Raw genomic sequence first — 11,401 nt, 5'->3', positions numbered from 1 at the left:
TAAAATCACAAGTTATGTAAAATAATTCAAAATACATAACAATTTTTTCAACTTAAAACCAGACGTAAATACATGACAGTATACGTATAAAGAAATTGTTTTACTAAATATAAAGTATCGATAAAGAAAATGACTAAATGAGATAATAAGAGGAATTGATCAATTGAGGTAATTAAATTTTCAAATTTAAGATTTTTAAAGAATGTTATTATTATAAGTCATAATTAAGTAGAAATTGATAGGTATTAAGAATTTTCAATTTTATTTGTAAATTTAAATTATAAAAGTTAATTATTATAAAAATATTAATCGACCTGGCGGGCTTACCCAAATATTTTTTTTTCTCCATTATTCATGTCCGCCCATTAATTTTAACAAGTCAGTTCAAACCAGTCCATTTTTCGAGAATGATGATCGAAGCCCACTTTATAGTGGGCCGGACATTGATGGGTCTAACGGGTCATCCTGCTCGTAAACATTTATAATTATGTCCAATATTATATAAGATAGAGTTGATCATTTGAGAAGCGCGGGCCTAACTTTGTTTTTTGGGCTTAATATTGTAAATCCAAGCTATTTTTTTTTGTTTGACAATTTGCCATTGCCCATCCTATAAACAGGCCGGGTTTGCCAACAGGTGTAAAAGGTGTAACTCTTAATTAACAAATATGGAACCAAAAAATAAAAGAAAAATATTATTGCAATTAAAACTTTAAACAACCACTGACTCTATCCATTGTTGATCGATTAGGACTTTTGACATAAAAATGCTAACAAAGATCATGTATAGCCTTTTGGGTTCTAAAAAAAAAAAACCAAATAGTCCCAACTTCCATCTTATAACTTTAATAATTTAATTTTAAAATATACTAGTATAATTTATTTAATGATAGAAAATAATATTAATTATAAAACATAAACGTGCCAGGCAAACCTGTCCATATTTATTTTTACATTGCTCATGTCCGTTCGTTAATTTTAACGAACAAACCAGGACCCATTCATTTTCTCGATAATGGTTGTCCAATCCCCTATTTCTAACGGGTCAGATGAGTCGGGTCTAATCGGTTGTCCCGTCCATGAACAACTCTAATGTAATGGGTTGTTTACCAAATTTTTTATTAAGTTATATATGGATAAATTTGTCTGTCCGGATAAATTTGTCTGGATAAATGAGTGTTGTTGTTTACTTTTTTTTTATCTGAACCAACAGCCTGAATAACATAAATGGCTGATTTACCCCTCCAATATTAATTATTTGAACATCAAAACAAAAAAAAATCCTAAAGAGGTTGACGATGAGTGTCTCATGTGGAAGGAGACGATGCTTTAAATAAATGGTAGGGACGTTATTTTTGTGGCTGAATGGGGACAACACATCATTTATATCTGTGCGATTAAACCATGTTTTGTGCAAATAAGCCGTAAGTAAACAACTCAATTGAATTATGCGAATAAGTCAGATAGATCAATAAGTCTAATTAAACCGAAAGTAAAAAGTTCATCCAGAAACACTATGAGGGGTAAAGTTGTAAAATCACAACCATAAAAATGACGGAAAATCGGAAAAAAAAAAAAAAAAAGGAAAACCTAAATCCTCCGTCACTGGCGCCTCCCATCACCTCCTCAACTTAGGGGAATCTGAAATCCCCAAATATAAGGCGTCGTATCAGGCAAGAGGTCAAATCGAAACTTCAGATTTACGATTTCCGATTTCCGATTTCCGATTCCCGTTGCTGAATTTTGCGACGCCGGCGAACGGTAAACATTCCCTCTACAAATGGTACTTTCTTTAAGCTGTGTTTGATATCTTCCTTCCCAGAATTGCGATTGCTTTTTCATTTTGTCATGCCATATTCTAATCTCAGTCCAATAACTCCTTCGACTATTTGGAATTGTGAAGACTAGGTATTTATTTCAGCAATATTTTGTCAAGTGATGCGAAAGATGACGCACAAGTCAATTGGTTTGCGACGGTCGATCTTTACTATGCCTTTTCTCTCTGACAGAATTAAGCAAACAGGTAGTGTGCATTGTATATTTGTTGCTTTACATCTTCAAAAGACAGTCTATCCTTCTTTTCTTCCCTGTCTTACTTTTGCACCATCTGCTGTATTCTATAATCCCTCTTCTTGAAGGAAATCTGCAGTTTGATTTCTCATGCCAAACATAATGATTTTCATTAACAAGACTTGCTCCCTCAGTTTCACAAAGGAGATACATTTGAACCTTTAGCTCAACACAGTGATTTCTATAATGCTGCTGTTCTTATTTTTGATGAATTGTGGTATTTTTAATGCTAATTGATTCTGGCATGTTGCGAATGCAACACAAACATTATTCAGTTCATATGAATTCATTTAATTTGGCAAGAAAATCGTTGTCTAGAAGTTTCAAATCCTTGTCATCTTAAGTCTGATTGTACCATTTTTGACATCCAAATGAAGATGCGTCATTTGCTGAAGTTCAGAAGTACCATATTTTTCAGTCTAAAGGTTTATGCATTTGCCTGCTTGTCCTTCTTAATGAAGTTATGCATATATGATGGGTTCAGTTCAATTCAGATGGGAAAAATATATCATCTTAAAAGGTGTTCACTTGTTGTTCATCACAGAAAGTGAAATTGTTCAAATGTTTCGTTTGTCGGGTCCCAGAGAAGATACCAGGAATTTACCCATCAATCAAAGAACATCAAGAAAGAGTGGATCTGCAAGGACGTTGGACGAGAGATTTATTAGGATTTTGAAGATATTTAAGTGGGGGCCTGATGCAGAAAAGGCTCTAGAGGTACTGAAGTTAAGAGTCGATCATCGATTGGTTCGTGAGGTTTTGAATATAGATGTAGCCATCAATGTCAAGATGCAGTTTTTCAAGTGGGCTGGGAAAAGAAGGCATTTTGAGCACGATTCCACTACTTACATGACTTTAATTTGTTGTTTGGCCGACTCTGGAATGTTTGGGGATATGTGGAAGATGATCCAAGAGATGGTTCGACAATCAGTTGTCATTGACCCTAAAGATTTATCTGAAGTTGTAAGACTATTAGGCAAGGCGAAGATGATCAACAAAGCACTTTCGTTGTTTTATCAAGTCAAAGGTCGCAAGTGCAAGCCGACTGCGAGTACTTATAACTCCATTATCTTGATGCTAATGCAAGAAAATCATCCCGATAAGGTGTATGATCTCTACAGTGAGATGTGTAATGAAGGTAATTGCTTCCCCGACACAGTAACATACAGCGCTCTAATGTCGGCATTTTCCAAATTAGGTCATCATAACCCTGCTATAAGGTTGTTTGATGAAATGAAGGAAAATGGTTTTCATCCTAATGCTAAGATTTATACAACTTTATTAGGAATATACTTCAGGGATGGTAAGGTAGAAAAGGCTATAGATTTAGTGGTGGAGATGAAAGAGAAGGGTTGTGCGCCCACCGTTTACACTTATACAGAGTTAATAAGGGGGCTTGCGAAAGCTGGAAGGGTTGAAGAAGCATACGGGATATACAGGGATATGCTAAAACAGGGTTGTAAGCCCGATGTCGTTCTCATAAACAACGTCATCAACATATTGGGAAAAGTTGGTCGTCTGGCTGATGCTCAGAAGGTCTTTGAGGAGATGAAATTTTTTAATTGTGAACCCAATGTAGTGACATACAACACTATGATTAAGGCTCTTTTCGACTCTAAAGCTTCACCATCTGAGGCTTCTTCATTGTTTGAGAAGATGAAGGAGAACGGTATTGTTCCTAGCTCCTTCACCTACTCTATCCTCATTGATGGTTTTTGTAAGACGAATAGAGTGGAGAAAGCTTTATTGCTTCTCGAGGAAATGGACGAAAAGGGTTTTCCTCCTTGCCCGGCTGCATACTGTAGCCTGATCAACAGTCTTGGAAAAGCAAAACGGTATGAAGCTGCAAACGAGTTGTTTCAAGAACTAAGGGAGAATTGTGGGTCTTCTAGCTCTCGGGTTTATGCTGTCATGATAAAAAACTTAGGAAAAGTTGGGCGTTTGACAGAAGCTATCGATCTTTTTAATGAGATCAAGAAAGTCAACGCTGTTCCAGATATATATGCTTACAACGCCCTCATGTCTGCGATGGTAAGGGCTGGTTCGATAGATGAAGCATATTCCTTGATGAGGAACATGGAAGAAAATGGTTGTGCGGCTGACATAAACTCGCATAACATAATTTTAAACGGATTAGCTAAGAGTGGTGGCCCACAACGGGCAATGGTTATGTTTGAAAAAATGAAGCATTCAAAGGTGCAGCCGGATGGCGTCACTTATAACACGCTTCTTGGCTGCCTTAGTCGTGCAGGCATGTTTGAGGAGGCTGCAAAACTGATGAGAGAGATGAGGTCTTGCGGTTTTGAATATGATGTTATTACATATTCATCGATACTTGAGGCAGTTGGGAAGATTGATGTAGATTCCACACATCAAGCTCCATGAAAATGACTTCTGTAAGGTTTCTCTCTTGGCTCCCCCATTTTCATCTATTTATTGGACTTCTGTTTTTATGTTTCTTGGCATTATAATTTTCTGTTGCAGACGGTCTGATGGTCTATATATGGTTTGCTAAATCTGATCCATGGGTCTGAGACTCTTTTCGCTTAGTTGGCCAGTAACCTTTTTTCTGCTGGTATGACGTATGCAATTGTCAAGACGTTTAGAAGAAGCATACAAAGTTGCTTATGATGGCATTGAGATCATCCTATGGTAGATCTCTCTCTCTCTAATTTATTGCCTAAACACACAATGTTTTAACCATCTATCGAAAGAAAATTCCTATAAATTTATCTTTCTTGTAAACAAAATTGCTTTTGTCCAAGTTTTAAATGAGAAACCCATATATTGTGATAACCGTGAGAATGTTTACCTCTAAGATACTGTTTTACATGATCTTTTTTCCACCAAGGGTAGGATTTAAGGTATTGATTATAAATCAAAATATATATGTTTAACTTTGTGTTTGTTTCACTTGTAATTTTTATTTCATAAACACGTAAAAATTTTTCACATTGTGAAACAAATGTACGTTGATAAATACCCTAAATCCTAGCCTTGGATGAAAAAAATCATGTGAAATAGCACATGATGCACCGTCTCTTAAGGTTCTCACAAATTTATGGATATATATATATGTGTGTGTGTGTGTGTGTGTTTATATGTATGTATATGTATATAGACGAAGGATCGTGTGAGAATAGGAGTTAAGATGAGAAGCGTAAGAAGGGCTTTGGACCCTTGATCCCCATGAATTGCACTTGATACGGGAATTGAGATGGTGCATCTCATTAATGTTGAGATTCAATTAGGATTGATCCAAGAGTGGAGATCCCTCTTTACCCTTCTCACTATAACTTTTCTCACCGAGAACCCCAACCCTATATAATATCTTATATAATATATATATATATATATGTGTGTGTATGTGTGTGTGTGTTTAAAAGTTTTAACTTCCCACGATCATCTCAACACAATATACTATTAGTTATCCCCTATAAGTTACTATACTTTGCTTTTGTTCCTCTGTTTTCAGCTTTCTACATGTTTTTAAGCGATCTCAAGAATGGCGTCCATGTGAATATGTGGTCGCTTCCCTTCATTGGCTTCTCGTTGTATGTCCTCCCCTCCAGATTTTTCTTGTACATCTTAAACAAATTGAGTTGTCATTAGTTTTGGTGATTTTCCAGGTACACACAAACACATTTTAGAACTAATTGCTCAATGGGACTTTGTGGTCACAACTCCCCTCAAGAGAAAGACCCGCTTCAAAATTTAAACACAACGGGTGATTGATGAACATTTCATGTGATCGGAGACGGTGGTTGCTCAGCCAACAAGCGCAGAGATTTGAACTGCCTTGAGACCAGGAACAAGGGTTATTCGACAGAAAGTGGCCTCACGAAGGCCACTTTTCCCACAAGAACGAAAGATGTTTTGAGTACTTTAGCCTCAGGATGTAGCATATGGATTCAATTAGTTAACTGGCCTTTCTTTAAAACATGTAAACATAGTTGAAACTTGAACGTATTACCTGTTATTTTTGGTTTAGAGCTTGTTTGTTAGTAACTTAATGAACTTAATGGGACTCACTGCTTAATCTGTCAACTATACATGATTGTTTCGTAGTGGCTTAATGATATAGAAAGTGATTTATTCAATAAGCTTCTAGGGGAGCTTTATGTAAAAAGCTAAGCTTTTTTTTTCTTCAAACCTGCCCTCCTATTTAAGAATACGTCCCTTTCATCTATGAAAAACCCCGCTAAAAAAATCTCCTCAATCTATATAGACATATTAATCAAGAAAGACAGTTTTATCCATACAGAACTTAATGAAAAACCAACCAAATATTCTCTTATAGTTTAATATAGAGGTGGTGGGAGTGTAGTGGTATTCAGGTCAATTGTCTTCTAACTTTTTAAGAGGTTCAATCCTCACTTGATGGATTTATTGAAACCCTCCTAACAAAAATCTTCTCAATACAGACAGATTAATCAACAAAGACAGTTTTATGTATATAGGACTTAATGAAAAACCAATCAAACATTTTCTTATAATTTAATGTATAGATAGTGGGGGTCTAGTGGTATCCAGGTCAATGGTCTTCTAACTTTTCAAGAGGTTCAATCCTACTCAAAAGTGAGTGGATTTATTGTTGTATTTGTTATATGTAAATATAATTTACTTCAAAAAAAATTGCTTTTTTCTCTTACCAGAGTTTCATAAAAATACGACACTAAAACACCATAACAAGTGATGCGTACACCATGAAACGGTAGCAGCCAACGCAAATAAGGCTCTAAATAAACCAAACGTTCAGCGAACTGTCTAGCGAGAAGTTTGTTTTTTAATGAATAAATAAACACGGACGTATTTTTTCGTTCGTTTAGTTAAATGAACAAACATAAACAATGGTCTTATACGTTCTTTAATGTTCGTTCATATATATATATAGATGTATTTATATACTACGTCATTAATATGTGAAATCATTATTTAAGTTAACTTTTTAGAATTCTTTTTTCTCTTCTATTTACTCGGTTTTTGTTTTTCATTTTGTTATATTTATGTTCATTCGTTAAGAGTTTACGTTCGTGTAGCATCTTAACTAACAAGCATAAACGAACAAGAACAAACACATTTTCTTAACGAATGAACATGAACACAAAAAAAAAATTGTTCGTTTACCGTTCATGTTTGTTTGGTTTGTTTACAGCCCTAAACGCAAATAGTCGTGCCAACCCAATAGCTCTGACCTCGACATCCAACCATATAATAGTTCCTACTATAACCACATAAAACCTGCAAAAACCAAAATCGAACAAAAATGCATCCAAGTAGGGAGATACCTGACCGAGATGTGCAACCACTCGAGAGCGAATCCAGTACGACTAACGTGTGCATGATGGAGAATGAAAGGAAGGGATCAGGGGTGCATCCATTTACCATTTTGTAGGTCTCATCTTTAATCGATCAAATAAATTCGACCCTCCACATCTTCAGTTTCTTCTTATAGATGGGACCCACAAAAAGGAGAACGCCAAACGACTATAAATGAATTCGCTTAAAACCATGACGGTCATACAACTATTAACTTGGAACCAATCTTGAATGAAATCTTGAAGTACAATCCTAAGGAGAATGCAGCAGTCATAACTTATGGGGTGCCAAAAGTCCTGTTTGTTAGCAATTTAGATATGAGACTCATAGCTTATTGGGTAAGTTATACATGAATGTTTGGTAGTAGCTTAATGATATAGAAGTGATTTAGTTAATAAGCTTCTAGGGAGAGCTTTATGTTGAAAACCAAGTTTTTTCCAAATATGTCTTTCCAATTAAAAAACATGCTTCTTCCATTGATGAAAAAAACCCTTCTCAATCTATACAGACAGATTAATCCACACAAACAACTTTATCCATATAGTACTTAATGAAAAACCAACCAGACAACCCCTAAGTTAATTAGGCTCCAAAAGATAGTTCAAGCACCACGTAGAAAAAAGATCAAGTGAGTTACCCATTTGAACGACAACAACTTCTGCTGCTCCTAAAAAAGAAAACAACTGTGGTTTCAAAATCAAAATACAATCAAAAATGGAAACTTTAGTCTGAAATCTAGAGAAAATAGCAGGTTATCCAACTAAACGAACAAAGTAAATCGTCAAAAGTAGGGTCGGGAAAGGATAGAATGTATGCAGACCTTACCTCAACCACTATAATCAAAGAGGTTATTTCCCAGCTTGTGCACGATGAAAAGGCATACAGGTGATCAGAAAATATAACAGGTAGAATAACATTAAATTGTGTGTGCACGTTATCTAACTCCCTACGACAAACCAAGATCATCTGATCATCATATTAACAAGATGTAACCAGCCATCAGTTCACATAAATGTGCCAACTAAAACCATTCATACAAGTAGATCCTTTCTCCTAAACCTGAAAACACCCACCCAGGGTGCATAGAAGAAATGGAGGAGAACAATGTATTTTGCTACTATACCCAGAAGTTAATAGTGAATCTTTAGACTCTTCTATCTTCTTATCTCCTATAACCCTTCAAAAGCTTAATCTTAAAAGGTAATTAAGATGATAAATGATCCAAGAACAGAAGGTGAACTAAGATTGTTTGTTCCTAAAAAGGTAAGAATCAATAGAATTCACAGGAGACTGATACATTGTAATCTCACAGTCTTGATTTAGGGATTTAAACATGTAACAAGTGGAAATTTTCAAACATTGCAAGCATATCTATTTAGAAGTTGCAGTTATAGTTTATAATAGTGTAAAGTAGCAGAGTTCCAAGGAAGTGAATACACTAAATCAAAAAGAAGTCAACATCACAATATAGAAAGAGCATAAAGATGAAATTTATCCTTAGATATATAAAATAAATGTCTATTTATCCAATCTCTAGAAAACAAGAAAATCAAAATTGTCTTCATGTTACAATCCAAAATCAGGCTCCTGGGTTTGGGAAGAAGTAAGTGTTAGAAAAGATGTAGCAACTAAAATGATGATGAATAGCAAAATAAGCAGATGACAAGGATTTACTTCTATACCAACTAAAATACATTAATTAACTTATTGGGTATAGAATTAGAATCCCAACAGAAGTTGCATCCCAGATATTACACAACAAGTTAATATGCTAATAAGAAGGTTTATGAATAAAATCTGGTTAAAAGATACATCACCCGCCAATGTTTTCAGCAGAAACATCATTGTCTTCATAATCTCCTTGTCGTGCTTTTGTAATCTCGGCTTGCACTCTATCAAGTATCTGTCTTTTTTGCAGTTCCAAGTCCCTATGGAAATCCATCCTCATTTTCTCCAGCTCTATCATCTGCTGTATCTTGCTATTTTCAATCTTCTCATATATCTCACTGAATTTATTAATAGAATCTGCAAGCAATTTGAATGAAACTCCACCACTTCTATCTGCTTTGGACTTTGATTTTTTGGGTGGAACCAAATCCGAATCATCATCATCATCATCCTGAGAATCTGAATTACCAGCACTATCCCTCATCTCATCCACTCCATTTGCACTGGGGTTCAAGAAGGCATTCTCCCCTGAATCGACTCCACGTGAAAGGCCTGTCTGATGGGGATTTGACGATAATAACATATCCATCTTCTTAAAATATACCCATTTAGTATTTACACTTCTGCTTCGCTCTAAATTAGCTTTCTCCTTCTTGTACTTCTTCTTCAATGTATCCAAACGGTTTCTACATTGAGAATCTGTCCTTTCTATCTTTGAGTCCTGAGAGACTCTGTCTGCAACTTCTTGCCATTCTTCAGACCGGAGGCTCTTTCTTCCACATTGAAGAAACCTATCTCCCCAAGCTTCTAGCAGCACAAAAGTCTCGTGTTCACTCCAGTCGGTAAGTGTATTTCTTCCGCCAAATGAAGGTTTTGCTGTGGAAGTTGGAGCCATTGTTGGAGGTGGCACTCGAGGTGCAAATTCATAACTTGATAACAAGCTCTTCAACTTCCTCTTCTTTGGATGCCTCTGAAGACTGACAGTGTCGTTTCTCCCATTATGATTTTCACCATCATCATCATCATTCATGTTAATATCATCATATTGATTATCATTATCATTATCATCATCACCATTCTTCTGGATAGCACCATTCATTTCATCATCACCAGCATTTCTTTCTTCTTGTTCCTGTTCTTCTTCTTCTTCATCATCTTCTTCTACTTCATCATCATCTTCGTCAACATACTTAACGATCTGCTGAGACTGCACGTAAGGTACATTATGAACCGACGCCTTAGGGTGCTGCGATGACCCATAACCTTGATTCAATCCATAATTCGGCGGATACTTAGAATCTTCCCCAGTGTCATCCATCAGAAAACACCAGAGCAAAAACAGATCCCAATATTCCACAAGAATCAAACTGCAGCAATAACAGATCACATAATTCACCACAAATCAAAACAAAATTTCCATAAAACCCTAGATAACTAGTATTTCTCCTAACTACAAAATACAGGTACTTAGAACAATCAAATTCATCCTTCTACAACAAAAACAAATCACAAATTTCCAATTCGAAATAACGGCTATCTTCACTGAAAAAAAAATACGAATCTTTCAGCTTTAGTAGCAAACAAAATCCATTCCATATACGAAACAATCTAGGGCCGTTAAAGAACAATTACAAATAAAATCTCCACGCCTTTCAAACAAGTAAGTCAATCCAAAACATCCTTCAATTTCAGCTCGTTGATTTTAATCTAAACAAGTTACAAATTTTTCCTTTTTACCTCGATTAAATGAAATTCTATACAGAGACCTCGGAAATTGAAGATTTTTCCTTGAGAAAACGTCGATGGAGAAGCATCAGCAGCGCGATTGAAATGACGAAAACCCTAACTTGAAGGTCTGTTGGGAAATCAAAGGGAAAGAAATGTGATTTGTGGTTTGGGGGATATGCAAAGAAAGTGAGAAAGTGGACAGTGTGCATCGGGAAGAGATTTTATATTGTAGGCCGCGAGGTTGTAATGTTTTCGGGTGCATGGGCCCTACCCGTATGAGATGTGGGTCTCTCGTCCACTCTGGATGCTCCCATTCCACAAGTTGACCAAAATAGTTCATTTTTTCAAATAAATTCATCTTTTTAAGCTACTTTTACTAAAAACTTATCTGGTAAGTATTTATTGGGTGAATTCAGTACCATCATTTTCTTACTGAGTAATATTTTAGTCAACAAAAACGACATGCAACAATTACTCGGTAAATACTAATTGTGCTAAGAGCTATCGACTCACTTACCGGGTAAAACTCTTGGTCCTTGTCTCGTTTTTACCAAGTAATTTTTTTTTATCAAATTCATCCAACAAGGTAACGTGACTTGGTAAGTACTGTATGGGT

General features: G+C 35.7%; 2 protein-coding genes across 6 annotated transcripts; one reads left to right on the top strand and one right to left on the bottom strand.

Annotated features, from left to right (window-relative positions):
* Window positions 1-1,660: 1,660 nt before the first annotated feature.
* LOC112508521 (pentatricopeptide repeat-containing protein At3g16010) lies at window positions 1,661-6,114 on the top strand. Of its 5 annotated transcripts, none has more exons than XM_025113162.1 (6): window positions 1,661-1,783; window positions 1,904-2,023; window positions 2,615-4,466; window positions 4,555-4,722; window positions 5,546-5,624; window positions 5,700-6,114. In XM_025113162.1, the coding sequence occupies exons 2-3, from the start codon at window positions 1,939-1,941 to the stop codon at window positions 4,453-4,455; spliced, it is 1,926 nt and encodes a 641-aa protein (XP_024968930.1). In that variant the 5' UTR covers window positions 1,661-1,783; window positions 1,904-1,938; the 3' UTR covers window positions 4,456-4,466; window positions 4,555-4,722; window positions 5,546-5,624; window positions 5,700-6,114. The 5 variants fall into 5 exon arrangements, with proteins under 5 accessions (XP_024968930.1, XP_024968933.1, XP_024968932.1 ...); XM_025113163.1 differs by having other exon boundaries at window positions 1,670-1,761; XM_025113165.1 differs by lacking the exon at window positions 5,546-5,624.
* A 2,897-nt stretch (window positions 6,115-9,011) lies between these two features.
* On the bottom strand, window positions 9,012-10,995 carry LOC112509618 (trihelix transcription factor ASIL2-like). Its single transcript, XM_025114671.1, has 2 exons — window positions 10,795-10,995; window positions 9,012-10,424 (listed from the first exon to the last, which is right to left on the bottom strand). The coding sequence occupies exon 2, from the start codon at window positions 10,373-10,375 to the stop codon at window positions 9,203-9,205; it is 1,173 nt and encodes a 390-aa protein (XP_024970439.1). The 5' UTR covers window positions 10,376-10,424; window positions 10,795-10,995; the 3' UTR covers window positions 9,012-9,202.
* Between the last annotated feature and the right edge of the window lie 406 nt (window positions 10,996-11,401).

This window comes from Cynara cardunculus (assembly GCF_001531365.2).
Source record: "Cynara cardunculus var. scolymus isolate 2C chromosome LG 3, CcrdV1, whole genome shotgun sequence".
NCBI classification, from domain to species: Eukaryota; Viridiplantae; Streptophyta; class Magnoliopsida; order Asterales; family Asteraceae; genus Cynara; species Cynara cardunculus.
This window is presented reverse-complemented; position numbering and strand designations above follow the sequence as displayed.